Source organism: Odontesthes bonariensis, chromosome 16, assembly GCF_027942865.1.
Source record: "Odontesthes bonariensis isolate fOdoBon6 chromosome 16, fOdoBon6.hap1, whole genome shotgun sequence".
NCBI classification, from domain to species: domain Eukaryota; kingdom Metazoa; phylum Chordata; class Actinopteri; order Atheriniformes; family Atherinopsidae; genus Odontesthes; species Odontesthes bonariensis.
Window position 1 is genome coordinate 30,440,569 of NC_134521.1, and position 26,534 is coordinate 30,467,102.

The window sequence follows — 26,534 nt, forward strand, 5'->3', positions numbered from 1 at the left end:
TCGCCTCTTTTGACATGAAGCTGTATGACATCTCATACTAGCAATATCATTTATGAACATTGACTTACCCCCACTGCGTCCTGTGAGCCGAGTTCCAGCCTCGTTTTGGTGTTGACGAAGGTAGACCGGCTAGTTGGCTGGGGTCACAAAAATAAAGCCTTCTGCTTCTCAAAACAATATGCGTTCAAAAGAGTAATACATTTGCATCACAAAATCGTTGTTCAGGAAAAAGTCAGACCTCGGTCTGCACTTCGGTCTGCACGGTCTACACCGTGAAACGGGCACTGCTGTCGGCAGGCGGCAGCGGGCAGTGATACGAAGGGAGAGAAAATAGCGCCAAGCGCTTGTGAGGACCTTGCAGTCAAATTGACCCTCTGTAGTTCTAAGATAGACTGGATGTAGTCTCACCCTGTGAAATCGCTCTTAGCATCCAGAGCTCCTGGCAGCAGAGCAGAGGCGTGTTATTGGCCTGCTGTTTTCTTCATGTTAGTACTGAGCACAAATCTTTAGATACACAAACATCAGCCTGCGTCTCAGTGGCTTGCAGGCTCTTTTTCTTGTCTCTGCGGAGAGAGGAGGCCAAACAAAGAGAGGCATACTAATGCATGAAATGGTTCTACTTCAGTATTATCTTTTGTTGTGTTCTTTCATATCCCAGATGAACTGCCTCTTTTCTTTTGGATAAATTTGTATCTGGACACATGTTTCCTCTGAAACAACACCTGAGTCTCAGCAAAGTATGCTCCCTTAGGTTTGTTAAAGTTTTATCAGAAACTAATGAGTGAGTCCTGTAATAACTATTATTCTAGGAGTTTACAGTCCAACATCAAACTGTAATCTCAGTGTCAAATACATACTGAAGCAAATTTACATCATTAAACATTCAACATTGATCAAGCTTTAAATGTCAATAGATACAGAGGACACAGGACTGAAGTTGGACCCTGCTTCTGGTATTCTCAGCTGCATCCTGTGTTATAGCTGCACTTTAAACATTGGATGGATCTTCTGTAAAGGCGACCTGATCACTGCAGTCAATTTTACATGTTGCAGCAAGTTGATTGATGTCAAATGGAAAGCTATGACTTTGGTTCGAGTCCTATTTAGTCACATTGCTTCAGTGACAAGATTGAAGCTAAGCTAGGTGAAATATTTACCAAAAACAACTCAATGTTCTTTAACAACTCTGAAATCAATATCCATGAAACTTCTATTCATGTTTTTTTTTACAACAGAAAGCACATAAACATGATACTGAGTACATTGATAAATGAATTATTGTTTAAGTCTGACCAAATTCAGACTTTTAGAAAGCATGTAAACTGATTGAAATGGTGCAAAATTGAGCTTCACCTTGATTCAGATGGGTCAAGGTGCTTCACACATCCTCCAAAGTTTTTTTTGCATCTTTTTATAAAGACAGTAAAGTGTATATTATCACAGGCAAATTCCCAATAAAGCTGCACTCATTGAAGTATTTCTATTCCCTTTGTTAGTCGACGAAATATTTCAGAAATTCCGACTGAAAATCAGTCCATTAAGACTACGTGTCAGCTCGTGGTCACTCACAGTATTCATTCTGGACACAAGATGATCATTGTTGGTTGGAGGAGCATGAATATTTGTTCTAATAGGTCACAATCAGCAATGGGTGTGTCTATGCCAGGATGTTTCTTCCTCTGATGTGATGAAAACTGTTTGGAAATCTGTTTGTTTATAGATCACCAAGTACAATTTAAAGAAAGACCATATGGTTGTTCGGTCACATGAGTCCCAATGAGTTCATACAGTTGCTCTGTGCAGTTTTGGCAGCCTTGCACTTGGTCAGCCCTGGCTAACTGCTCTGATGATACATTGAGGCAGAGATGGTCTGAGAGATATGCTACACCTAATCCAATCACTGAACCACCTTTTCCCCACGTTGATGAGTTTATTTATGGCTTAAATAATAAGAAATGATATGTGCTTTATTTTAAAAAGCAAGCCAGCTGCCAGATCTGCATTCAGCACCTAAAGCTGAAATCCACTTAGAGCTCAGCCAAGGGAGGATTGCAGATAACTACTATTATTAAAAACTGCAGTCTGATAGTCTTGTCAGTTTTTCTGAATTCGCATACTGCTGGTAAGTGAATAGGTAAAAAAAAATCAAAATAAATAGTCTGTTATGTTTCCTGTCACGTTGGGGTGTGATGTCATGGCGTGGAGATAGGACACGGATGCAGATTCCAAAAACAAAATTTATTTTACAAAACAAAAAACGCGGCTCAGCCGGATACAAAATCGAAACTGTGAAAAAACAAAACATGACTATGACTATGAAAAACACAAAAAGGACAAACCTGACATGGACAAACTTGACTTGAACAACTGTGGCAAAAGACGATGACTGTCATGGGTGACGGGGAGGATCTGGCACTGGTGCATGGGAAACCTGGAGTGCAGCTGTGGGGAAAAAACACAGGTGTTGTGAGTGAAGGTGATGGCAGGGCAACAGAAACTATGGGAACATGGAAAAACGGAAGACCAGACCTGAACTTGAAAACACACACATGAGAGAAACCTAAAACATGGCAAAACTAAAAACTAAACAGGAACTAAAAACATGACAAAAACTCACAGACGTGACATTTCCAAGTCATAAATGGTTAGATCAGGACAGTCATTTCTCCTGGATTGTTTGTCTTTCTTTACATCAAAACCACCAGCAGCACATGATAATAGTCTCTTCCATATCTCCTAAGGCAGTAGACACATTCCTCTCTACGTGGAGCATCCAGTGTGTTCAGTGGAAAGTGCATTTGTGTTGATGTGTAAGCCTATGTTTATCTCCGCACTGCCTTTAGTTCCCTTTGATTTCCCTTAAGTCTTATGTCTTTTGTCATGTTCTGGTCTTCTGAATGCTTGCTTATGGGTGTCATTTGTTTTCTCCCCCTGCCCTGCTCCCTCCCTGCCTCCTCCCCCATTTCTTCTTTATTTGCATGCTGTTCCTCCTGTTCCACACCTCCCTCCACAACTGCCATGTCCTCTCCTTGTGTGCTCAGACACTGCGCCCAGCACTGAACCTGCAGCTCATGGTTGGTATCTCTTCTTTTCTTCTTTACTCCTCTTTTTTTATGTACTGGTGTATTTGTCCCTACAGCATGCCTTCTCTAACTGTGACACAGTATTGTGCCAGGTTGCCTACCCTGGTTTCTGCAGTCAGTTATCTGTTGATCATACTGGTGATTCTTTTGAGGCAACTGAACCACGTGACAGGCAAGCTCTGTTTTATTTTTGATGCATTTATTCTGGCAAAAAAATGTTTTTTGAAACGTGTTGCTTTGTAAAGAGCTAGTTATAGGATAACAAATTCTAATCCTTTTCAATGCAACTGCACTTTCAGAGAGCGTTCACCAACTAACCAATTACAGTGTTTCCCTGAAGGTGTCACAGGGGAATATAACAGACTCTTATATCAGCAGCATGAGATGATTTTGTGTGGAGGCAAAAATAGACCTCATTTACTTGTTTTCAGATTTTTGACTGGAGGTGAAACACATCATTATCTAATTTTTCCTAATTTGCATCACATTTTTCCATTATTTGCTGATTTATTTATTTTTTGGCTGCTGTTTTTTCATTTGTGGGAGCAGATTTATGGTCAAAAGCATTCTGGTAATCAATGTGCGCGTTTTGTTCCATCAGAAATTTCAAACTGACTTCACTCTCTTGTTATAATGACCAAATTAATGACTTGTAGAGTAGAAATGAGCCATGGGCCCCGAATAAGCTCCTGTTTGTGGTAATTTAGCCACATGATTTCATTTACTAGGTATATGAATCACTCCAAGTTTCAAACTGATGAAGAAAACAAACACACTGATGAAATTACCACACGCCAAGAGACACGGAACTACTCCTGCTTTGCCCAGTTGATCACTTACACTTGCCACCATTTATAGTCACATTGTCCGCATGTACTTGTTTAAATTTTTGGGGTATCCAGTTTGCACATGTAAACATCTTTGTTTGCTTTCAGAAACTTGGATAAGGTCTTAGCCAGGTGTGCAAAAAATGGATATGCTACCTGGATAAGCAGATAGAGGCAGGATACATAAACACCCGAACGAGCATTCTGATAAAAGTCATAGTGGCTGTAGCTAAGACGATAGAGTGGTCGTCTTTCAGTCGGATGGTTGCTGCTTTGATCCGCAAGTATCCTGGGGAAGACAGTTAACCCCAAATTGCCCCCTGTGTGTTCCTCACATGCATGTTGCTTTGGAAAAAAGCACTTACTAAATGTCATGATTTTGTTGTTGTTATTGATGAACTTAAATAAAAGTAATTAATTTACAATAAAACAGAAGATTTAACTTCACAAACAGTTTTTATTTGATTTGGTTTTGATAGTTTCTCATAATCAGGTTTCTCAATGTTCCATGTAAATACCAAATCCTGAAAACTCAAAATTGTTGCTAATGTGTGTCTAAATATTATCATCGTCTCTTTCCACATCTAAAATTGATAGTACAGCCTAGACACGTGGAACAGGTATGTTTGTCCACATGTCCAAAGCGCAGTAGTGTCACAATTCATGACACATTCATGAGACATGACCTGAAACATGAATGAATCCCTTAATGTTTTATATTTAATAACCCTAACTACATCATTTGTAGTCTCTGACTATGTATGGTAATTCTGATCTTGACAATACCTTCTAGTTTTAACACCTAACCATTATAATTCATGATAATAGCGATGTAGAAAAGTGAAAGAATGTTGAAATGGGTCTCAAATTCATGTTCAGCTGCATGGAAGTTCATGTACTAATGCCTCCATCCAGCCCTTCCTACCTCTTTTTAATTTTTTTTTTGGTCATGTCAACAGTGTCAAATGTGGATGCTGTGACAGATGTTGCAGGATGTGTAACATTAACACTGTCCCATGGCGATGCCCAAGCTGTGCTTCCATATTTAGGACGAAAACATGTCAGAAAGTCAAAGCAACCGAATAGTTTTTGAGCCTTTCTTGTGACATGTTCTGGTTTGGGTTCAGGTTGGAACAATAGCCGCATTCGGACAGAGCAGTTCTATGAACGCAGTTCTAAGAAAGGTCCACCTTGAATTCCGTTCTATGAACTGCCCTTCCCCAGGGGAACTGTTTCATTTTGCATTCGCACATGAGTTGGGAACTTGATAGGGACTGATCTGACGCAACCATCTGCTACAGTGACATGTTACTTTAGCGCCACACTCAACAACAAAACAAAACCCGCGAAAAGTAAGGAGAGAAGAAAAAAACACCACCAAGAAGCTATCGTGTTCATGGTCTGCATGACGGTCATATTAATCATGGACGATCACATCGGGCGTCTAACATCGAGGCTGGAAGAGCACACAGAGAGTCAGGAGATGAAGAATCGAGCGCAGGCGATACTTCTTCGTTTCATGAAGGAAGGAAGCAGAGTAGAGCGCCGCAGACAAAGGAGACACGCGCCGGTTGTGTCCGTGTCATATGAGTAAACATTTCAGCCGTTATTCTACTGCTGAGCAGATTAGGAACATGAAGAAGCGGAAATCTGACAAGGGGCGTAGCTACCAAACACCTACGTCATATGTGTTCCTTTGGAACCCAGAAAAGACCCAGCCTCGGAGAAGCGGCTAAAATGATTATAGGAACTGAGGGCCGTGGTCCCTAGTTTCTGTATGTCCGAATGCGGGGAAAAACGGCCCTATTCCTGAAAAGGTTATAGGAACTCCAAAAGGTTCCTACAGTGGGAATGCGCAGGGCTTCACTGCTTTCAGCCATTTTGAATCATTTTAGTCTTCATACACTGATTAAACAGAATCATATTGTTGTATTATTATTGTTGAAGGGAGTATTTCATCATTACTGTACTACACAGTAAGTACAGCAGAACTCTTTGTGTAAAAATGATGATAAAGAATTAAAGATTGCATCATGGTCAAATTTTCTATAATTGTACTTAATTAACGTCCAAAATGTAACAGCTTTCAATGCGGTAATTGTAAACGATTTTTCTAAATAGGCTAGAATTACTTTTTTTTATTGTAGTTAATCGTTTTGATTTGTTGCTAACACATGCAGCTGGCTGCCCTCGTTGCTGTCTAAAACAAATGCTACACATTCAGATCTCAGTTATGGGTTTGATTAGGAAAACAGTAGATAATTTGATATGATTTAGAAGCACCTGGATGCATAAATGTACACATTAAGCGGGGAAAGTTCAAAATGATTTGGTTCTATTATAGTTCAAAATAGCACATTCATCTCAGCATTTCACTGCTCTCTAATTTCTCCCAGAATTAATTGAATTAATTATGTTCATCTCCATCAGTTATCCTGTGGCTCCTGACACAGGGCTGACTTCCTCTGTCAGCAGCAGTCAGGTTTCCTTCCTGTAAATGACAATGGAAGCCTGAGTCTGAGGCACAACAGATGCTTTGTTCTTCTTTTTACATGATGTGTTTTTAACAGTGATGAGTTTTAGAATGGTTGCCACAGATGTTCTATGTCATCTCATAACCATTATTTTTAAATGGTGGTAATCCCCCATGGTAATGCCTCATGAATATAATATTTGAATTTATTTGAAGTTTTATTTAATACTTTGGACTAAATGTAATAAACAGGTAATTGTACTCTGAACTGTGTCAGTGACATAACATTGGGCGGAAAATCTGAATGTGTCACTGATTTATCAGCTATGATATATCATTTTGTGATATTACAGAATATCAAGTTATGATGGTGAAATGATGGGACCCCAGTTCCATTTATGAAATCACTTATAGCTGTTAGCTGGCTACCTAACAGCCATTTATACTGGCAGTTTATACTTTGCTGTCCTTTGATGGAACACATTACAATACTTACAAAGTGACAACAAACGATCCACCTTCTGTCTGCATGGGCAAAGGATTGTGGGTGGTTTGAGAACACAGAGGATACACAGAAGTATCCATTCAATTTCACCAAAAGAAGTCATAAAGGATCCTTGATATTGAATGATGATTTTGTGACATGGAATCCTAGAAAACAAAGCTGTTACGGATCTTTCCTTGACTTTGAAAAGCTCCTTATGTGACCATATAAAAGTAGTTGATGAATCTGCATAGAATCCCAACCTGAATTTGCAACTACCTTTAGAGTCTGAATAGCAACTTTTAGCTAAAATTTACATGAAAGCAGCAGTGTATGGCAGCAGCTGAGAGTGATGACAAACCCAGACTGAAGTTACAGGCTGGACAGACCAACGTAGTACTGTTAGCCAGTAGTGGGTGGAATGTAATTCTTTAAAAAAGAAATAAAATTAAAAAAACATTTTTTTTAAATCTCTCAGGATTTAATAAAACAAAAACATACTTCCATTTTTTTTTTGTGCTCTCTAACTGCTTGACGTGCAAATTAGTGATGGGAAGTTCGGCTCTTTTCCGAGAGCCGGCTCTTTTGACTCGGCTCCCAAAGAAGAGCCGGCTCTTTCGACTCCCGAACGGCTCTTTATTTAGGATCTTTTGTAGCCTATATTTTACCTTAACTTTGCAAAAAAAAAATCATGGTTTATGTGTTGAAAACCCTTTTGCTTTCAGTGTTTTTATGAGAGACGTTATAATTGCCTAATTCTTTGCATTTATTCTGTGACAAAACCACTTTTACATTTGTTTATTTCAATTAAACTTTTTTATTGCACAAATTAACAATAAACTTCAAACAAATCCACAGAACGGAACCAAACTCAAGCTAACATTAATAATGTCCTCAATTAAACTTTTTTATTGGACAAATGAACCAAAAAATTGCAAACAAATCCACAGAACAGAACCAAAACCAAACTCCTTAATTCTCATGTGAATACCGCATGCTGGTCCCATGCTGGCCAATCATAACAAAGCTCTGTCGTAACCAGAGCTGGGACTGAGCACTGAAAGTGAAACCTAAGCAGCGAATGGAAAAAAAATTGGAGTCGGCTCTCACTTGATGCGAGCCTGCTCTTCTGATTCACTACAAAGAGCCGGCTCTCAGAGCCGATGCTTGTGCGCATGACCCATCACTAGTGCAAATAAGCAACAGTTTGCTCAGCATGCCTGAGAATATAAATACTGTATGTAAGATCACAAGATGTCAATGTCGCTCACTAGGTTGTTCAAGAATATCCATTATTCCTGCCTAAATTCAATTATTAAAGTGAAAATACTAAACAGGTCTCCCCTGATTCCCCACCTGTTTGACTTTTGTATCTTCTGTGTAGAGTTAATGTAACGGGAACAGTTATTAGATTCATTCTGTTTCAGCCTACTGTGAGTCTAAATGCCAACTGACTCTAATAACTACATTTTCATATATCAGTGGTTTGCGTAGAAGAAGAAAATTCGTATTGCCTTCTTATAAAATATTTGAAAAGGGCAGAGCAACCAGGGCTGAAACCATATGTGTGGATTTGCACAGCAGATTGATTCAGATTGGATCCCATTAATATGCATACTGACTGAAAGTTAGTGGTGAGTTCAGGTGTTGTAATGAGTATTTACATATTTACATGTCAGCTTATTTCATCATTTATTCTATATTATGCTGATGCAAAAGCTGTTTTTCAGTGAGAGAATCTGCTTATTTGTAGCAGCTGACAAACCATGAACTGTGAAATGGCTGTTGTTTTCTCCTAATGCAGCAGTCAGCATCACAAGAAAATCACACACAAGCAGAGCTTACAGCGAGGTTCCATTATTTCATTCAGCTCATTTTATGTGAGTCTTTGGAGTATATAATAGATGAGTTCATAAACCGGTTTCATAAGAAAAATTACACAGTAACTGGAACTAACTAAAAGGACATTATGTAACATTTGAATGCAACAGTTTACCTCTCAGCGTTTTCTTTCTTTTACCCAAAATCATTCATTAACTCTTGAGCTCTCTTACTCTCTGCATACCCCATAAAGAATACAAATGTTAGACCAATGTCCATGTTATTAAAACTTCCTTTTTAACATTTTTATCTCAACTTATAAGAACTTTTTTTTTTTTTTTTTTTTTTTAGTACAACTTTTCCTGATTTTAAAACAAACAGGAGAGTTGGCAGCCAATCAGTCTGCACTCATCTACAGAGAACGTATTAAGGTTTCATTACGCACTCACCCTGAGTGCATTCTCAACACACACCACAGGTTCAGTAAATACTGAACCACTTTGTAACAATGGATTTCAAGCCTCAACTCAATGAACATTGACAGTGAAGAGTAAATGAATTGCAAGTCTATGATAATACCATCAACAATGTATCTCCCCACAGATAGAGTTACAGCTAGAAGAGCTGACATTTACGATTTACATTTCACTGAGGCCTGATACCTTTTGAAGGACACATAGTGCCTGTGCACATTTGGTGCTTTCACCCAAGTGGACGGCGCTCAGTACCTGTGTTGACACCTCACTTGAGACTGTAGGAGCTTTGCTGTGTCCACAGGCTATAAGAGCCACCACAAGGCCGCCCTCTTCTGCTGTCTACACCCCAAGCCAGCAGTAAATGAGTTTGTTCACCCAGGATCACCTAGAACACTTGTTACAGTGTGAATATATACATCTTATACATGAAGAAAATGACCCTGTGTCAAATTATGTTTTTTCATTATGTGCTGATTTTGCTAAATTAATTGAAAGGTTTACTTGTTTGGCTGCATGGTGGTGGGATGGTCAGCACCGTTACCTCACAGCAAGACAGTTTCTGGTTCAAATCTCCCCAGGTGGGGCTTTTCTATAGCCGCATTCCCACTGTAGGAACCTTTGGCAATTCCTTTAACCTTTTCAGGAACGGGGCCGTTTTTTCCCGCATTCGCACATACAGGAACTCGGGACCATGGCCCTCAGTTCCTATAAGCCTTTCAGCTCCTTCTCCGAGGTCGGGTCTTTTCAGGGTTCTATAGGAACACATCTGACGGAGGTGTTTGGTGGTCGGTAGCTACACCCCTTGTCATGCTGTCACGGCTGAAATGTTTACTCATACGACACGGACACAACCGGCGCGTGTTTAATAAGTTAAACTTACACGTTGTCTCCTTTGTCTGCGGCGCTCTGCTCTCCTTCCTTCATGAAACGAAGAAGTATCGCCTGCGCACGATCCTGATCCTCTCTGTGAGCTCTTCCAGCCTCGATGTTAGACGCCCGATGTGATCGTCCATGATTAATATCACCATCATACCGGCCATGAGCACGGTGGCCTCCCCGCTCTCCATATTAGCTCCTTTGTGGTGTTTTTTTTCTTCTCTCCTTACTTTTCACGGGTTTTGTCTTGTTGAATGTGGGGCTAAAGTAACACGTCATTGTCGCAGACGGTTGCATCCCATCAGTCTCTATCAAGGTCCCGACTCATGTGCGAATGCAAACTGAAACAGTTCCCCCAGAGAAGGGCAGTTATCAGAACGAAATTCGAGGAGGACCGTTCTTAGAACGCAGTTCTGTGTTCTTAGAACTGCTCTGTGCAAATGCGGCTTATGTGAAGTTTGTATGTTCTCCGTATGCGTGGGTTCTCTCCGGGTACTCCGGCTTCCTCCTACTGCCCAAAAACATGCATGTTAGGTTAATTGGTGTCTCTAAATTGTCCCTAGGTGTGCGTGGAAAGGCTCCAGTCCCCGCCCCCGCGCAGCCCTAATTTGGATTAAGCGGGTATAGAAATGGATGGATGGATTGACTTATATATTGTATTGTAAATAAATTCTGAATAAGTCATTTGCAATTTTTGTTCCTCTGAAGTGTGCCATTTACAAATGACGTTAATGATTAATGGTTAACGTAATGTTCAGTAGAACTATGAAGTTTGAAAGAAAAAACAGTGATTCATTTCTTTATTTGCAGGCCCAGTAAGTGACACCAAGTCTGAGCCTGTTAGAAAGCACCAACATTGACTGCCTAGCTCTCTGCATCCTCTCCAATGTTGTTGCCATGGTGATGCCCCGCTTTTCTAGGCCAAAAGAGAGAGGATGCTGTGATTTTATTGAGCTTGAAGGCTCTTCTCGAGATTGTCCATTTCCCTCTAAATTAGGCAAGGTAAAGGGGAAGAGGCTTTGAGGACAGGAGGGAACAAATTAAACATGCAGCAGAAAAGAAGCGGCTCCGGGATGAGCTGCCAGTGGACTTGAGAAGTGGGTGTTGAAACATCTTGTTCTTATAAATTAAGCTTTAGCTCTGATATTGAAATAAGAGAGATCCAGTTACTGGAAAAACTCAGGCCTAGTGAATGATTTTATTGTGCACATAGATAAACTCCAGAGTACTTCGGGCCCGGAGAAGTTGTTACAGTATCGTCCTTTTCACTTCTGAGACCAACAGAGTTAAGAGTACACTTGCAGCATAAAAAGCATAGAGAGTTGGCACGGCTTATTAAAAAGCATCAACAGTTTTTTTTTTTTTTTAAATCTGAAAAAACGTGAACTACTGAGAGGTTTAATTAGATTTCTTGCTGCTGTTGAGGACGTTATTGTTTGGGGCATTCAAAGTTGAGATTTTTTCTTTGCTTTTGGCTGCTTTTACCCCCTGTAAATGAGCCAAAACATTTATTCAGAATTTCTCTGGCAGAATACTACCTGTGGAGAATTTTCTGTTCATCATCAAACCTGCATGAGGTAAATATACTCCCTTCAAGTACTTTGTTTCTAAAAAATGTGCAAAAGGGGTCCACAGTCTAGAGGCATTGTGATGTTGGATGCCCAAGCAGCCTCTCGTCTCCTCATCCTTAATAAAAGGGCATCTTGGGGGAAGATGTCAGTTGTTTTAGCTGATGGCTAGGTGCACTGACTAATTTCCCATCCACGGAGGTGAGCACGTCTGGAAAGGACATGCCTGCCAACGCGGCTGTCAGCAAGCCTCTGAAAGTCATGGCATAATTGAGCTGCAGTCAGAGGTCTAATAGTGGAGAGGAACACAGAGGTATAATGGCCACTTTGCTCACAGTGGGATTGTTGTGAGTAACAGAACTTTTGTCTTTATTCCAAGGTCTAAGCTTTTACATTTGGATGCATTTGATTAAAAAGGGAAGGCATTCGTTAAATGACAAGAATACAATGTCCTGGATGATTCATGCGCTGATGTGAAACTAATATAATAATTGTGTTTCAGACTTTGATTACTGCAGTATAGGACAGCTAACTTTGGTGTTTTTGATAAATCGGCCCCAATTCCATAACATTTGTAAACTGTAAGTTAAAATGGGATGCAACAGAATTGGTGAATGGTCTGGACTGCTGGCAGGTCAGTCCAGCACCCGGACTCTTCTACTATGAAGCCATGTTTTAACATATGTTTTGCATTGTCTTGTTGATATATGCAATGCCTTCCCTGGAAAGGACATCATCTGGATGGGAGCATGTGTTTTCCTAAAAGCTATACATCTCTCAGAACTGAAGGAGCCTTTTCCAGTTGTGAAAGTTACCAGTTCCATGTACTAATGCATGTCCATACAATCAGAGATGTAGGCTTATGACCTGAGCTGATAATAACCCAGATGGTTCCTCTCCTCTTCAGGGGTTGGCTACTATGATTTTCTAAAGAATTTCTCATTTCAGTCTGATCACAGAACAGTTTTCACTTTGCCTCAGTCCATTTTAAATGATCTTTGGCCCAGAGAAGACGGCAGTGTTTCTGGATCATGTTCACGTACAGTATCTTCTCTGTATGATAGAGCTTTAACCTACATGAACTTGTGGACCTGTGGACTGTGTTCTCCGACAATGATTACTGTTTTCCTGTGTTTTTAATGCAGTGCCGCCTGAGGGCTTGAGGATCACGACCATCCAATATTAATTTTCAGCTGTGTAGCTTGTGCACAGAGATGTCGCCAGATTCTCTGAGTCTTTTGATGATATTTATACTGTAGATGATGGAATATTACTTTTTTTTGCGAATTCATGTTGAGAAGCAATATTCTGAAATGGCTGCACAATTTCACAATTTGTTGACCCAGTTTTCTTCTGACAGCCATACTTCTACCATCCCATCTTTCGTTTTGAGTGACACTGCCTTTAAGTGGTGCTTTTTATACCCAGTCATGTTACTGACTTGTTGGCAATTAACTTTATTAAATGCAACATGTTCCTTCAGCTGTTACTTTTCAGCACCACTTACTTTTTCAGCCTTTTGTTGCCCATGTCCCAATTTTTTCTTTCGATGTGTTGCTGCCATCAAATATCAGATAAGCTTATATTTTTTTCTTGAAATCCTAAAATGTTACTTTCAACATTTGAAGTTTTCTATGTTCTTTGAGATTTACAATCATTGATTTCTGTTTTTGTCAATATTTTACATGGCTTCCCGACTTTTTTCCGGAACTGAAGTTGAGAAAGTTTATGTCTGCTATGGGTTTGATCTCTGTGTGTGTGTAAACAAGCCAAGTGTTGATTCAACTGAGAGAGAAGTGTGAGAAAGTTTGGCAGATGTCCAAATGGAATCCATTTGACTTTTAGTTTGATGGTTGCGCAAGTAAGAGATTGCTTTGTTTGAACTTGATAAAGTGCTTGGAGAATCAGACATTTCTTCTCTGAATCTGGACAGAGAACTTAGTCCTTCCTGTGACAAAGTGTCAGAGTCTCTCATGAAAAGGAAACAGTTCTCTTTAAACGTCTTTATTACAGTGGCAAACAACTATTCACTATTTGGAGATACACACAACATTTTTCTCACACCAGGCTGGAAAGACCAAAAAATGTGGTAGGGATACTTCTAGATAAATACACCGGCTTAATTTTCATATGGATTGTTTTGTGGGGGAAAATGGATTTGTATCCATTCGTGCAAAAAAATATATTCTAGATTTTATAACTATTTAATGAATTAACAAAGCTTTTAATTCTTCTTCTTCTTCTTTCGGCCTCTCCTTTTATCAGGGGTCAACACAGCGAGTCGATCTCGCATCATGGATTTGGCACGTTTTAAGCCTGATGCCCTTCCTGACACAACCCTCAACATTTATCAGGGCTTGGGACCGGCACTAGATATACATTGGCTCGTGCTCCCCAGTGGCTGGGCACTCACACTCACACCTAGGGACAATTTAGCGTCACCAATTAACCTCACATGCATGTTTTTGGGGGTGGGAGGAAGCCGGGTTACCTGGACAGAACCCACGCATACACGGGGAGAACATGCAAACTCCACACAGAAAGGCCCCAGCTGGGATTTGAACCTGGAACTGTCTTGCTGTGAGACGACAGTGCTAACCAACAAAGCTTCTAATTAAACATGTCAAAAGAAATGTGTGGTGCAATCAAAGCTGACTTCTTTTCATTATTGTTCATCTTTAACCAAATCATGACGAAACAACTGTAGAAAAGAAAACTTGATCTAAGTAGAACTTCAAATCCATAGTTAGTTGATTCAATTGTACTACTGCATAGACTCTCTTATTTTCTACTGTTAAGGTAAGGCCTTTCTGATGAACAGAGACTATGACCGTCTTCTTTTTTTTCTATTAAGGGAGAAAGAGGTTGAATCAACAGTTTAATAAATCATCCTGAAATGTTTACAGTGTATATACATGAATGTTGACTGCATTTGTCAACCTGATGTAAATTCATTCAGAAAATATTCAGGATAGTGACCATTTGCCATCCTTCATCCCACCAGGTCTGTAAATAAAGAGAGTGAAAACAGAGCAAGGCCATCTATCTACAGACGAGAGCTGGAGACATGCTCACTACATTTTGTAGTTTTTGCAAAAAAGTTCCATTTAATTTATAAAGGCTTGTCAGCAAATGCAGAGGTGCACAGAGTACCAATCCAAACTTTTTATTACTCTATGTAAACTGTGTTCTTGAGGGAAAATTTGCTGACGTTTAGTTGAAGTATCAGTTGTTATTCACGTTAACTGTGTTGTTTAAATCAGTTAGAAACACACAGGAAACAAAGCTGATTTGTTATTAAGAAAGAAAAGTCAGTGATAGAACTTCTATAAATGCCAGAGAGTGACCCGTTTATTTAAGTTGCCCGTGTGTTCATTGTACGTGTGCACTCACAGATAAAAAATGTGTGTGTATTGCAGGCTGGCAGTCAGTGGCTTGGACCTGCCTTTGGGGCTCTCTTCAAATGAGTCACATATGCTGCATTAATTAGTTTCAGACTCACAACTGAGTGTGACAGGTGACAAACAGAGCCCCCCCCCCCCCCCCCCCCCCCCCCAAGAAAAAGCCTTTTTCTCCTCTTTCTAACTCACCACCTGCTGAAAGTCAAGTGAACCTCCAAGGTTCCTCCTGGCTTTTTATGATGAAATAAAAAGGTTCCTCCTGGCTTTTTATGATTAAACTCCATGCATCTGCATGGAGTTTAAACTTCCAAGCATGGAAACAAGTGGCACACTGTTGAGTTTTAGTTGAGGTGGGGTTTTTTTTTTTTTTTTTTTTTTTTTGTGAGTGCTTAGGGGGTATGAAGTGATACCTGGAACATGTATTTCTATGTAAGATGTCTTCATTCATTAGATTTTTCATCACAGCCCACCACAGGGCCAACACAGAAATGAACAAGTATGCACACTTGGGGTGTCAATTTAGTCAGGTGCATGCTAACGTGCATGCTAACGTGCATGTCTTTCGACAGCGGGAGGAAGCCAGGGTACCTGAAGAGAACCCACACATGCACAGTAAGAACATGCAAACTCCACACAGAAAGGCCCCATCTATGATATTCGTACCACAACATCACTGTGCAGCCCTGTAAAAATATCTGTTAAAAGTTAAAGTAGTTGAAGCTCATCTAAAATAATGTCATACATTAGATATTAGCATATTTTATGTGAATTTGTGTTCAAATTCCAAATCCACATCTTTCTAAACACTCCTCAAAGCTAGTCCCAGTAAGCAGCAATAGACTCCTATAAGCAGTTGCCTACCACTGTGAAAATGTTTTCAAGTAGATGTTTCCTCAATGATGTAATGAAAAAATGGCATGCACCTGCATCACACAATGCATATTGTTTTAATTATTTCTAAGTTTTCAGGTAAATAAATCAGTCATCACTGTGCATTTAGCATTTATTGTGCATTGTGAATTTAGGAAACAAGTCCTAAATGCATGAAGATATCACAGAACTTTTAGGCAAAGATAAGTAAACCTATGCGTTGAGAAAGTAAAGTGTGCAGAATACAATGAAAATATCAGCTCTCCAACTGTTAAACTCAGAGTGGGATCTATCTTCCTTTCTGCAAAATTCTGTCTGTAAAGAAGCAGAAGGAGGAAGCAGGACTGTTGTTGACTTCTGCAGTATGAAATTGATTCTCAGCATAAATCAAAATTCACCATGAACTAACACCATGAATTACTACTACTAACAATTCAATTCAAAAATACTTTATTTATCCCAGAGGGAAATTAAATGTTGATATAACTCAATTAAATCATGGAGTTATTATAGATGCTGATGGCTGTGGGCAGAAAAGATTTCCTGTAGCGGTCCGTTTTGCATCCAAACTGAAGAAGCCTTTGACTGAAGAGACTCTGTTTTCCGATAACAGTCTCATGGAGAGGATGTTCAGGGTTGTCCATAATTCTCTTGATTTTATGCAAAATCCTTCTTTGCATTATTGTCTCCAGAGGTTCCACAGTCGTCCCCAGAACAGAACCAGCCTTCTTTATCAGGTTGTTGAGTCTTTTTAGGTCCCTGGTTCTGATGCTGCTGCCCCAACAGATGACGCAAGAGGAAATGACGCTCTCAACAACAGACTTGTAAAAGATCTGCAACATCTTGTTGCATACCTTGAAGGACCTTAGCTTCCTCAAGAAGTACAGTCTGCTCTGTCCTTTCTTGTAGATGGCTTCACTGTTGTGTCTCCAGTCCAGTCTGTTGTCCAGATGAACACCAAGGTATTTATATTCCTCAACCACCTCCACTTCTTCTCCCATGATGGAAACAGGGTTTGATCTGACCCTGTTTCTCCTGAAATCTACAATCATCTCCTTTGTTTTGTTAACATTCAAGATGAGATGATTGTTCCCACACCATGCCACAAAGCGGTCCACCAGCTCTCTGTACTCAGCTTCTTGTCCATCTCTGATACACCTGACAACTGCAGAGTCATCTGAATATTTCTGTAGATGACAGGAGTCTGACTTGTACTGGAAGTCTGAAGTGTACAGAGAGAAAAGGAATGGTGAGAGTACAGTCCCCTGTGGTGTTCCTGTGCTGCTGATCACCTGGTTAGACACACAATTCTTCAGTCTGACAAACTGTGGTCTGTTTGTCAGGTAGTCATTAATCCAGGTGATTGTTGAGGCCTCCACCTGAGTCTTCTGGAGTTTCAGACGAAGCAGATCAGGCTGAATTGTGTTAAATGCACTGGAGAAATCAAAGAACATGATCCTCACAGTGCTGCCTGCTTTGTCCAGATGACAGTGGGTTTGTTGAAGCAGGTGTATGATAGCGTCTTCAACTCCAACTCCATGGCGATAAGCAAACTGCAGGGGGTCCTGATATGTGCTGGTTTGCTTACACAGGTGGGTCAACACGAGTCTCTCCAGGACCTTCATGATGTGGGATGTCAGGGCAACAGGTCTGTAGTCATTGATGTCTGAAGGGTGAGTTTTCTTTGGTACCGGAACCAGACAGGATGTCTTCCACAACAGTGGTACCTTCTCTTGGGTCAAGCTAAGGTTGAAAAGGTGTTGCAGAATCCCACAGAGCTGCTCTGCACAGGCCTTCAGGACTCGGGGGCTGACACCATCTGGACCTGCAGCCTTGTTCCAGTTCAGTCTCTCCAACTGCCTCTTCACCTGACTTCTAGAAACAGAAAGGTGGGAGGGGGAGGCAAAGGGGACAGCAGCATCTCCTGATTGGGTTGAAGAAAAACTAGTGGAAGCAGAAGAATCCATGACTGAGGTGGAGGTGGAGATGTTACAGGAAAGCTGTGGATCAGAGGAGGGTGGGATGTCTCTTTGGCTGGGAACAGGAGGGGAGGATGGTGAGCTTGTTCCTGAACTGAACCTGTTGAAGAATGTGTTCAGCTCATTTGCTCTGTCCAGACTTCCATCCATCCGATCCTCCCTCTGCTTGAGGCCTGTGATCTTCTTCATTCCTGACCACACATCTCTGATATTGTTCCTCTGCAGTTTACTCTCAAGCTTTTTCTTGAGATCTACTATCACGAGATCTACTAACTCCAGATCCCAAGTCTGATGGAGTATTGATGGAATATTCAAGAACAAGCTGATTTACAGAGGCTATAATCCACAGCCCACAAGACCCAAAGCATCCAGTAGCAACAGTATCAGATACCACAGACCTGCTAATGCCCCAACAAGGGATTTCACTGGACAAGGGCAACCTCCACAAAGTTAGGCAGATGGCTTTATTTCTATGGTTAGTTGGTGGACATAATTACTTTATAAAATCTGTAGAAGAGAAAAAGACATTTGGAAATGTTAAAAATAGTACTATTTATATGAGTTAACATTTGCTAATAGAATATAGAGTATGACAAACTACTGACAAAATTCCGTTATCTTTAAATGATCACCAAGTAAGAGGCCTTGGATTAGTCATCTCTCCACTTCTGCAGAAAGCAGTATGTTAATTGTATTGTACTCTGTACAGCATGACACAATAAAAAACAACAACATCACATACAGACAGAATTCAGATTGAGCTAAGGCTGCAGCCAAAGTTATATTTAGGTGTGCCCTTATAAAATGTATGATTATTAGGTTAGAGTGTTAACATGCCTACATTTTGGTAGTTTAGCTGTGGATGATAAGAATATTGTTTGCTGTGCAAGTTTTTTGAACATCTTTGTCGGATGACTTGAAGGAAAGAGCCGGAGCTCTTCCAAGTTAGTCGCACAAAGACCATGATTGTTTAACAAGAATCCATCCAGTAGTAGTTGAGAAATTTCATTCAAAACCACAGAGGTCAACCTCACTGAGAAAAAGTCAGACAGTCAAATTTAGAGGGATTAATTCTCTGTGCTCTATAAATGTCACTGCAAACCCTCAAAAATATTTCTGCCTGACCAACAGAGCAGTTCTTACCTGAAGGATCTGATTTTAATTTTAGCTGAGTTAGGAAGGACTCGGTCTCCTGAAAATGCAGTCTTTTCTGATCACTTGTGTTATAACGGCCCCATGACTTTCTTCCCATCCCTTCTTTTGACCTCAGACGCCTCATGTTGGTTGACGAGTCCATCTAATATGCAAACAGATCTCAGAGGCGATAGAATGTGCAGATACAGTGCATATTAGGACCATGTGCAGATACAGTCTTGCGGTCAGATACACATCTGGGGGACAGTGTTGTAAACGGTAGTTGGATGATGAAATGTTTCTTGATCTGTCTTCAGAAAATCTGCAACCTTTTAACCAAATGTAGTGATTAAATGCAACTTTATCACAAGACTGCAGAGCAAAGAACTGCTGATGCTCATTAAATTAAAAGTTTCACATGATTTCATACAATTTGTTGTGTTGGGTTTATATACTATTTAATTGCACATTAGTGAGAATGCCACTTGTTTATCTGGTAGTTTACATTACTCACTAGGAAATTGGATTATATTGCAATAACCTCTTTTAAAGTAATTTAGTTAATAGTCTAAGCTTTCTCCAGGCAGAGACAACAGGGTGTGAGCTTCAAATGTTGTACCCTCAGTGCATTTAAACCTGCACGTTTCCTGTCTTGGCATTCTTTTATTACAAATTCCATGTTTAATTTGCCTTGTGTTGCCATGGTAGCAGCAAAGTCTTGCAACTGTCATCTGCAACAGTTGTACAATTCAGTTCATTTGGCCGTGGAAACAGGGCAGAGAGAGGAATGTTTAATACAGGGATTTTGCAGGGAAACACCTTCATCCTTTAGGATGGAATGTGGGTCACACCCTGAAATTAATATATATTATTTAGTATTCCAAAAGTATAAATGGGCTCTGAGAGGAAATTAAAATTGATTATTAATAGCAGGAGCAACGTGCCTTCCTTCTTCCCTTTTCTAATTTGAGCTTGCAGCTCCAGCTCACAGACTCTTTTAAAGGCTTCGGTCACTCTCTTATGGCCCTTTTCTTCGGCTCTCAGTGGTGATGTTGGCAGACAAAGCTAGAATCATGTTTTCCCCTCTTGTTTCCACGATATGCCAAATGTTGATTTGTCGTTGCAAGGTTATCCCACTTGTAAAACCAGAAAAAATATTTGTGTTACTGGGATAAAACCATTCACTGCGATTGTCCACTGGCTTCACTTATCTTTAACTGAACCAACCCAGTTGGTTGTGATGTGAGCTGTATGTCACATATAGCAGATTTCCTGTTTCTTTTTTTTCTCGACACCATCCGTGCATGTAAACTGGACTGAATTTGCTTTGAGGTCAGGCTGGGATTAGAGGCCGACACCATGCACTCAGTCTTGCCAAAGGATTTCATTATCACTGCAGTTATTTTGACAGCTCACAGAAATTGTGCGACAACGCTGCTTCTCAAAGACAGTCAAAATAGCACGATAAATCAGCTGTGATGACAGTAAATATTCCGTGTGACATCAGTCTTTACATAGTCTTCTTTTCTTCCCCTGTTTTGGCACTGTTTTCTGATGGCAACTGGCCCATATAAGAAAGATCATAAAAGCACACTTTTATGTTGGTCCAGATGTTCTAATCATGTCTACCTGGGACAAATATTAACATATACGTAGTTCAAAGAAGAACTGTACAGCTGCATTTCCACATAACTCTACATACATCAATGAATTCAATTCAATTCAATTCAATTCAAAATACTTTATTTATCCCAGAGGGAAATTAAATGTTGATGTAGCTCAATTAAATCAAAGAGTTATTATAGATGCTGATGGCTGTGGGCAGAAAAGATTTCCTGTAGCGGTCCGTTTTGCATCCAAACTGAAGAAGCCTTTGACTGAAGAGACTCTGTTTTCTGATAACAGTCTCATGGAGAGGATGTTCAGGGTTGTCCATAATTCTCTTGATTTTATGCAAAATCCTTCTTTGCATTATTGTCTCCAGAGGTTCCACAGTCGTCCCCAGAACAGAACCAGCCTTCCTTATCAGGTTGTTGAGTCTTTTTAGGTCCCTGGTTCTGATGCTGCTGCCCCAACAGATGACGCAAGAGGAAATGACGCTCTCAACAACAGACTTGTAGAAGATCTGCAACATCTTGTTGCAAACCTTGAAGGACCTTAGCTTCCTCAAGAAGTACAGTCTGCTCTGTCCTTTCTTGTAGATTGCTTCACTGTTGTGTCTCCAGTCCAGTCTGTTGTCCACATGAACACCAAGGTATTTATATTCCTCAACCACCTCCACTTCTTCTCCCATGATGGAAACAGGGTTTGATCTGACCTTGTTTCTCCTGAAATCTACAATCATCTCCTTTGTTTTGTTAACATTCAAGATGAGATGATTGTTCCCACACCATGCCACAAAGCGGTCCACCAGCTCTCTGTACTCAGCTTCTTGTCCATCTCTGATACACCCGACAACTGCAGAGTCATCTGAATATTTCTGTAGATGACAGGAGTCTGACTTGTACTGGAAGTCTGAAGTGTACAGAGTGAAAAGGAATGGTGAGAGTACAGTCCCCTGTGGTGCTCCTGTGCTGCTGATCACCTGGTTAGACACACAATTCTTCAGTCTGACAAACTGTGGTCTGTTTGTCAGGTAGTCATTAATCCAGGTGATTGTTGAGGCCTCCACCTGAGTCTTCTGGAGTTTCAGACTAAGCAGATCAGGCTGGATTGTGTTAAATGCACTGGAGAAATCAAAGAACATGATCCTCACAGTGCTGCCTGCTTTATCCAGATGACAGTGGGTTTGTTGAAGCAGGTGTATGATAGCGTCTTCAACTCCAACTCCATGGCGATAAGCAAACTGCAGGGGGTCCTGATATGTGCTGGTTTGCTTACACAGGTGGGTCAACACGAGTCTCTCCAGGACCTTCATGATGTGGGATGTCAGGGAAACAGGTCTGTAGTCATTGATGTCTGAAGGGTGAGTTTTCTTTGGTACCGGAACCAGACAGGATGTCTTCCACAACAGTGGTACCTTCTCTTGGGTCAAGCTAAGGTTGAAAATGTGTTGCAGAATCCCACAGAGCTGCTCTGCACAGGCCTTCAGGACTCGGGGGCTGACACCATCTGGACCTGCAGCCTTGTTCCGGTTCAGTCTTTCCAACTGCCTCTTCACCTGACTTCTAGAAACAGAAAAGTGGGAGGGGGAGGCAAAGGGGACAGCAGCATCTCCTGATTGGGTTGATGACAAACTAGTGGAAGCAGAAGAATCCATGACTGAGGTGGAGGTGGAGATGTTACAGGAAAGCTGTGGGTCAGAGGAGGGTGGGATGTCTCTTTGGCTGGGAACAGGATGGGAGGATGGTGAGCTTGTTCCTGAACTGAACCTGTTGAAGAATGTGTTCAGCTCATTTGCTCTGTCCAGACTTCCATCCATCCGATCCTCCCTCTGCTTGAGGCCTGTGATCTTCTTCATTCCTGACCACACATCTCTGATATTGTTCCTCTGCAGTTTACTCTCAAGCTTCTTTCTATACACCTCCTTGCTCTCTCTTATCTTGACTTTGAGCTGCTTCTATATACTCCTCAGTAACTCCCTGTCTCGCTCCCTAAAGGCTCTTTTTTTCTTGTTCAATAGTTCCTTTAGCTCACTGGTGATCCAGGGTTTGTTATTAGGGAAGCATCTCACTGTTCTGGTGGGGATGGTGTTGTCCACACAGAAGTTTATATAGTCAGTCACACACTCAGTCATGGCATTAATGTCCTCTCCATGTGGCTTACAAAGAGAAATCCAATCAGTTGCATCAAAACAACCCAGTAAGGCTTCTTCAGCTTCCTCTGACCACTTTCTAACAGTCCTTTTTATGACAGGTAGTCTCTGGACAAGGGGTTTATATGCTGAACAGAGAAAAACAAGGTTGTGATCTGATTTTCCCAGGGGAGGTCTTGATTTGGAAATGTATGAATCCTTGACATTTGTGTAAAACAAATCCAATGTCTTGTTTTCTCTGGTAGAGCAGCTGACAAACTGTTGAAAAGTTGGCAGTGTAGCAGAGAGTGAGGCATGATTAAAATCACCAGATATTGCCACAAAAGAATTGGGGTGTTGAGTCTGTATCTTAGCAACAACGGAACTGATGACATCACATGCAGTGTCGGCAACAGCTGAGGGTGGAATGTAAACAGCCACCAAAACAACACTGGTGAACTCTCTTGGCAAATAATATGGACGAAAACTTACTGCCAATAGTTCAATGTCAGGACTGCAGATACGACTCTTCACAGTAACATGTCCTGGGTGACACCATCTGTTGTTGACAAGCACTGCCAATCCACCCCCTTTCCTTTTCCTGCTACTATGTAAATCTCGATCTGCTCGTACAGTCAGGAAGCCTGGCAGAGAGACGCTGGAGTCGGGTATATGATCCTGTAGCCATGTCTCAGTAAAACACATAATGCTACATTCCCGATATTCTTGCTGAGTCCTTATCAAGGCTAAAAGTTCATCCAACTTGTTAGCTAACGATCTTACATTTCCCATGATGCAGGATGGCAGAGATGGTTTGAACTTCTTCTTCTTTCTTTCTCTCCTCTTTGCTCCTGCTCTGCATCCACGACGCCTCCTTTTCAATTCCAGTGGGATTTCTGGCTTCAGTTGTCGAATTATTTCTGCTTTTCCAATGTTATTCAGCTGCTCCCTGTTGTAAACCACCTTGTTGCTATGGTGATGCATCATGACAAAAGAGTAAAATATACAAAAGTATTGGGAAAAATTAATCCAGCTGCACAGCATCCAAGGCAGGAAGGAACAGTTGTCCAAAAAATGCAATTTCTTCCAAGAAATAACAGGAATGAAATTTAGAAAAAAAGAAAAATCTCAATGTGAGGTACAGAGCTACTCCAACATGCTGCCACCCTCAGCAGCGCATTCTAGGATGGACTGTCACTTGAATTACATGTGATACTCTCTTTAGTTTCCAACATGTGTGCAGCACTCTTGCAGTGGATTTCAGAGAGACAGAAAAAAGAAATGTTTATCACTCGCTTACTTACTCTAAATCATTGGCTTTGTTAAGATTTCAATTTCAGGAGCGTGTTTCATTTGTTTAAATGACTTGTAAGGAAATGGCCAAGTTTAAAATTCCATTAAATATATTTTCAGAATGCATTGGTATAAAATTGATTGGTAACGTCGCGTGGTATGCAGAGTGCACACATTGTGGTTTATATGTCTTTCAACCAACTATTTCACTTAACTGGCTAAATTAACTTAATTTTGTCACAGCTTCTAAACTCATTTTAGTCAAATAGTGATAAAATTTGCATATTTTGCCTGCTTCCAGTGATGATTTCTTCCATATTTTAAGAAATGCATCTCCTTTGGTTGAATACCAGGGTGCATAGTCTGTGCAAAGCTGTGTGAAAATGTGGCAGACTTTAATCCTGACGGTGACAGACCAGAAAATGTGCTTGAAGTCAGTATGTGTATTCGGTGAGGTAAGTTTTGAAAGGGTCATGTAAACAGCTCATCTGTGTACGACCTTGATCAGAGAATTCACTACACCCTGTTTACTGCTTGTATGTAAATGTAGCCATTGTCTTGGCTTCTTTTCTAGGATTAGCCCCTCATTTCTTTGGCACCATTCCCTCACCCAGGGGCTCTGTCTGCTGCGCACACAAATCTACACAAAGCCCCTGATGTCATTTCACTGATACTGTTCTGTCTCATAACGCTGGGATACTCAGAGTCTCAGTTGTTATTGTCAATATGCCAAGAGAAGAGGCAGCACAGCACTCGACTTTAGGGGTCTATTTGTTTTAGCACTTTATTTTACTGTGACTTTGTACAGAGGAGGTTTTTCCCTTTCGGGTTATCTTTTCCTGTTTTGTTTTTTTTACGTTAGAGCTTTTTCTTTATGATGATCATATTACCAGTTGTCATTCACTTATTTTGACCCTATTTGTTTCAGTCAGATGATACGTGCGCGTGCACACAAACTGAGCAACCTTTCACAGCCACAGGGATAAATCCTCTGAATTATTTCAGCTGTTGTTGAAATGACTGAAGGCAGCTCAGTGACAGCGGGGTGGGAGGAGAGTGTTGGTGGTGGTGTGGAGGGGGTGCATAATCACGCTTGAGAGAAGAAAAGGTAGTCTGGAGGAAGGTGAGAACTGGGCTGCCTTTTTTTTGCCAAACAGTGTCCCTATTACCAGGACTGATGTGCATCTCTGCAACAAGCCACAAACTCATTTGGCCTTGGGCGCCATAGAGCGTCCTCAATATGTTAGGATAAGTCACTCCTGAGACCACTAAAAGCCATTATTAGAAGGTGTTTATTGAGCTAGCCATGGCCCAGATACAGCTTAATATCCTGAGAACAGTTATAGCCCATAATTATATTACATGTTGGATAAGGACGTGGTGATTAGATACATGATGAATAGCTCCATCAGATAAAAAAAGGTGCAAGGTTTCCAAGTAGATAATATACTGTTGGCAAGGAGTTGTAACATTTGCTTTCCTTCTTATGACTATGTTGTTTGATGCCGAAAATGGAATCTATTACAAGGACAAAGGCTTGCATTACATGACGAATACCGCAAAAAAGCGATATGAGCCTCTTGAGTGTGATTTCATCCTCCTACGCACCTCTTCACCTGCTGAAAATTGTATATTTGTTACAGTGGGTTTTTTTTCGGTTTGTTTTGTTTAGTAATTGTCATTGTCAGTACACAAAGTTTCTATGTAACTGCTAATTACAGCTGCCATCTTGTTCTAAAAAGAAATTAAACAATTAAAGAGATGAATTTGTAATTAAATGGCATTTCTGGCGTCTTGGTTTTGTCTTGTTTAATTTATGTTAGAGCTTGATTCTTGGCAACTGCTCTGTGTGGTTAAATTACACTTTAGCGGCATAAAGTGCTGCTGAGTGTGGAGTTAATGTGTATCTTCACTTTCGAGAGCAGAAATAAACATGAGTTTTAGTCTGTATGCAGACTGTTGTAAAGAGTTGGAGCGTAAAAAGGAAGTTATTTATGGTGTCAGCTCAGTGTCAGAGACCCTGTCATGGTTGGTTTGTTTAGTTTACATCGCTGGCAAATCTTTAACTTTTAGCTCCTTGTTGACATCCTAGCCTCTTTAATAACAGGTGTCTCAGCCGCTGCTTGTTAGGTACATAAGCTTAGCTAGACAAGTCGCCTGATATATCATTGTGTGAAAAAGGACCTGATGCTGATCTGTTTTTTGTCTGTCAACTATTACTGGTTTAACACACACAAGCTAGATACAGCATGCTTCATCATTTTCCTTGCACAGTATTGCTGATGCCTTAACTAGCCATATCAAGTGTTTCACCCGGTGGGATTGATGTACATTGTCTTAATGTAAAGGTGGTGGTTTTCGACAGACATGCTTTGATCTTTTGAAGATTCTGTGGACTACAGACGTTAACATCTGGCAAAAAATTGGATTTTCTAATATACGTGAAACAAATTACTCGGTTGACAATGCAAAGCCTGGAGGCAACAAAAAGTCTGCATGTCTGGTCGTACTTCAAA

General features: G+C 40.6%; 1 protein-coding gene across 7 annotated transcripts in view; it reads left to right on the plus strand.

The window, feature by feature from the left end:
• The window catches only part of cadm1a (cell adhesion molecule 1a), a 433,220-nt gene that overhangs the window by 392,004 nt on the left and 14,682 nt on the right, over positions 1 to 26,534 (plus strand). For 4 of the 7 annotated variants that reach the window (XM_075486889.1, XM_075486890.1, XM_075486894.1 and 1 more), the window contains one exon: positions 3,042 to 3,074. The exons of the other annotated variants lie outside the window; for them this stretch is intronic. In XM_075486889.1, the coding sequence (XP_075343004.1) occupies positions 3,042 to 3,074 (33 nt within the window). The remainder of the gene's footprint in view (positions 1 to 3,041; positions 3,075 to 26,534) is intronic. 7 annotated transcript variants of the gene reach the window in all.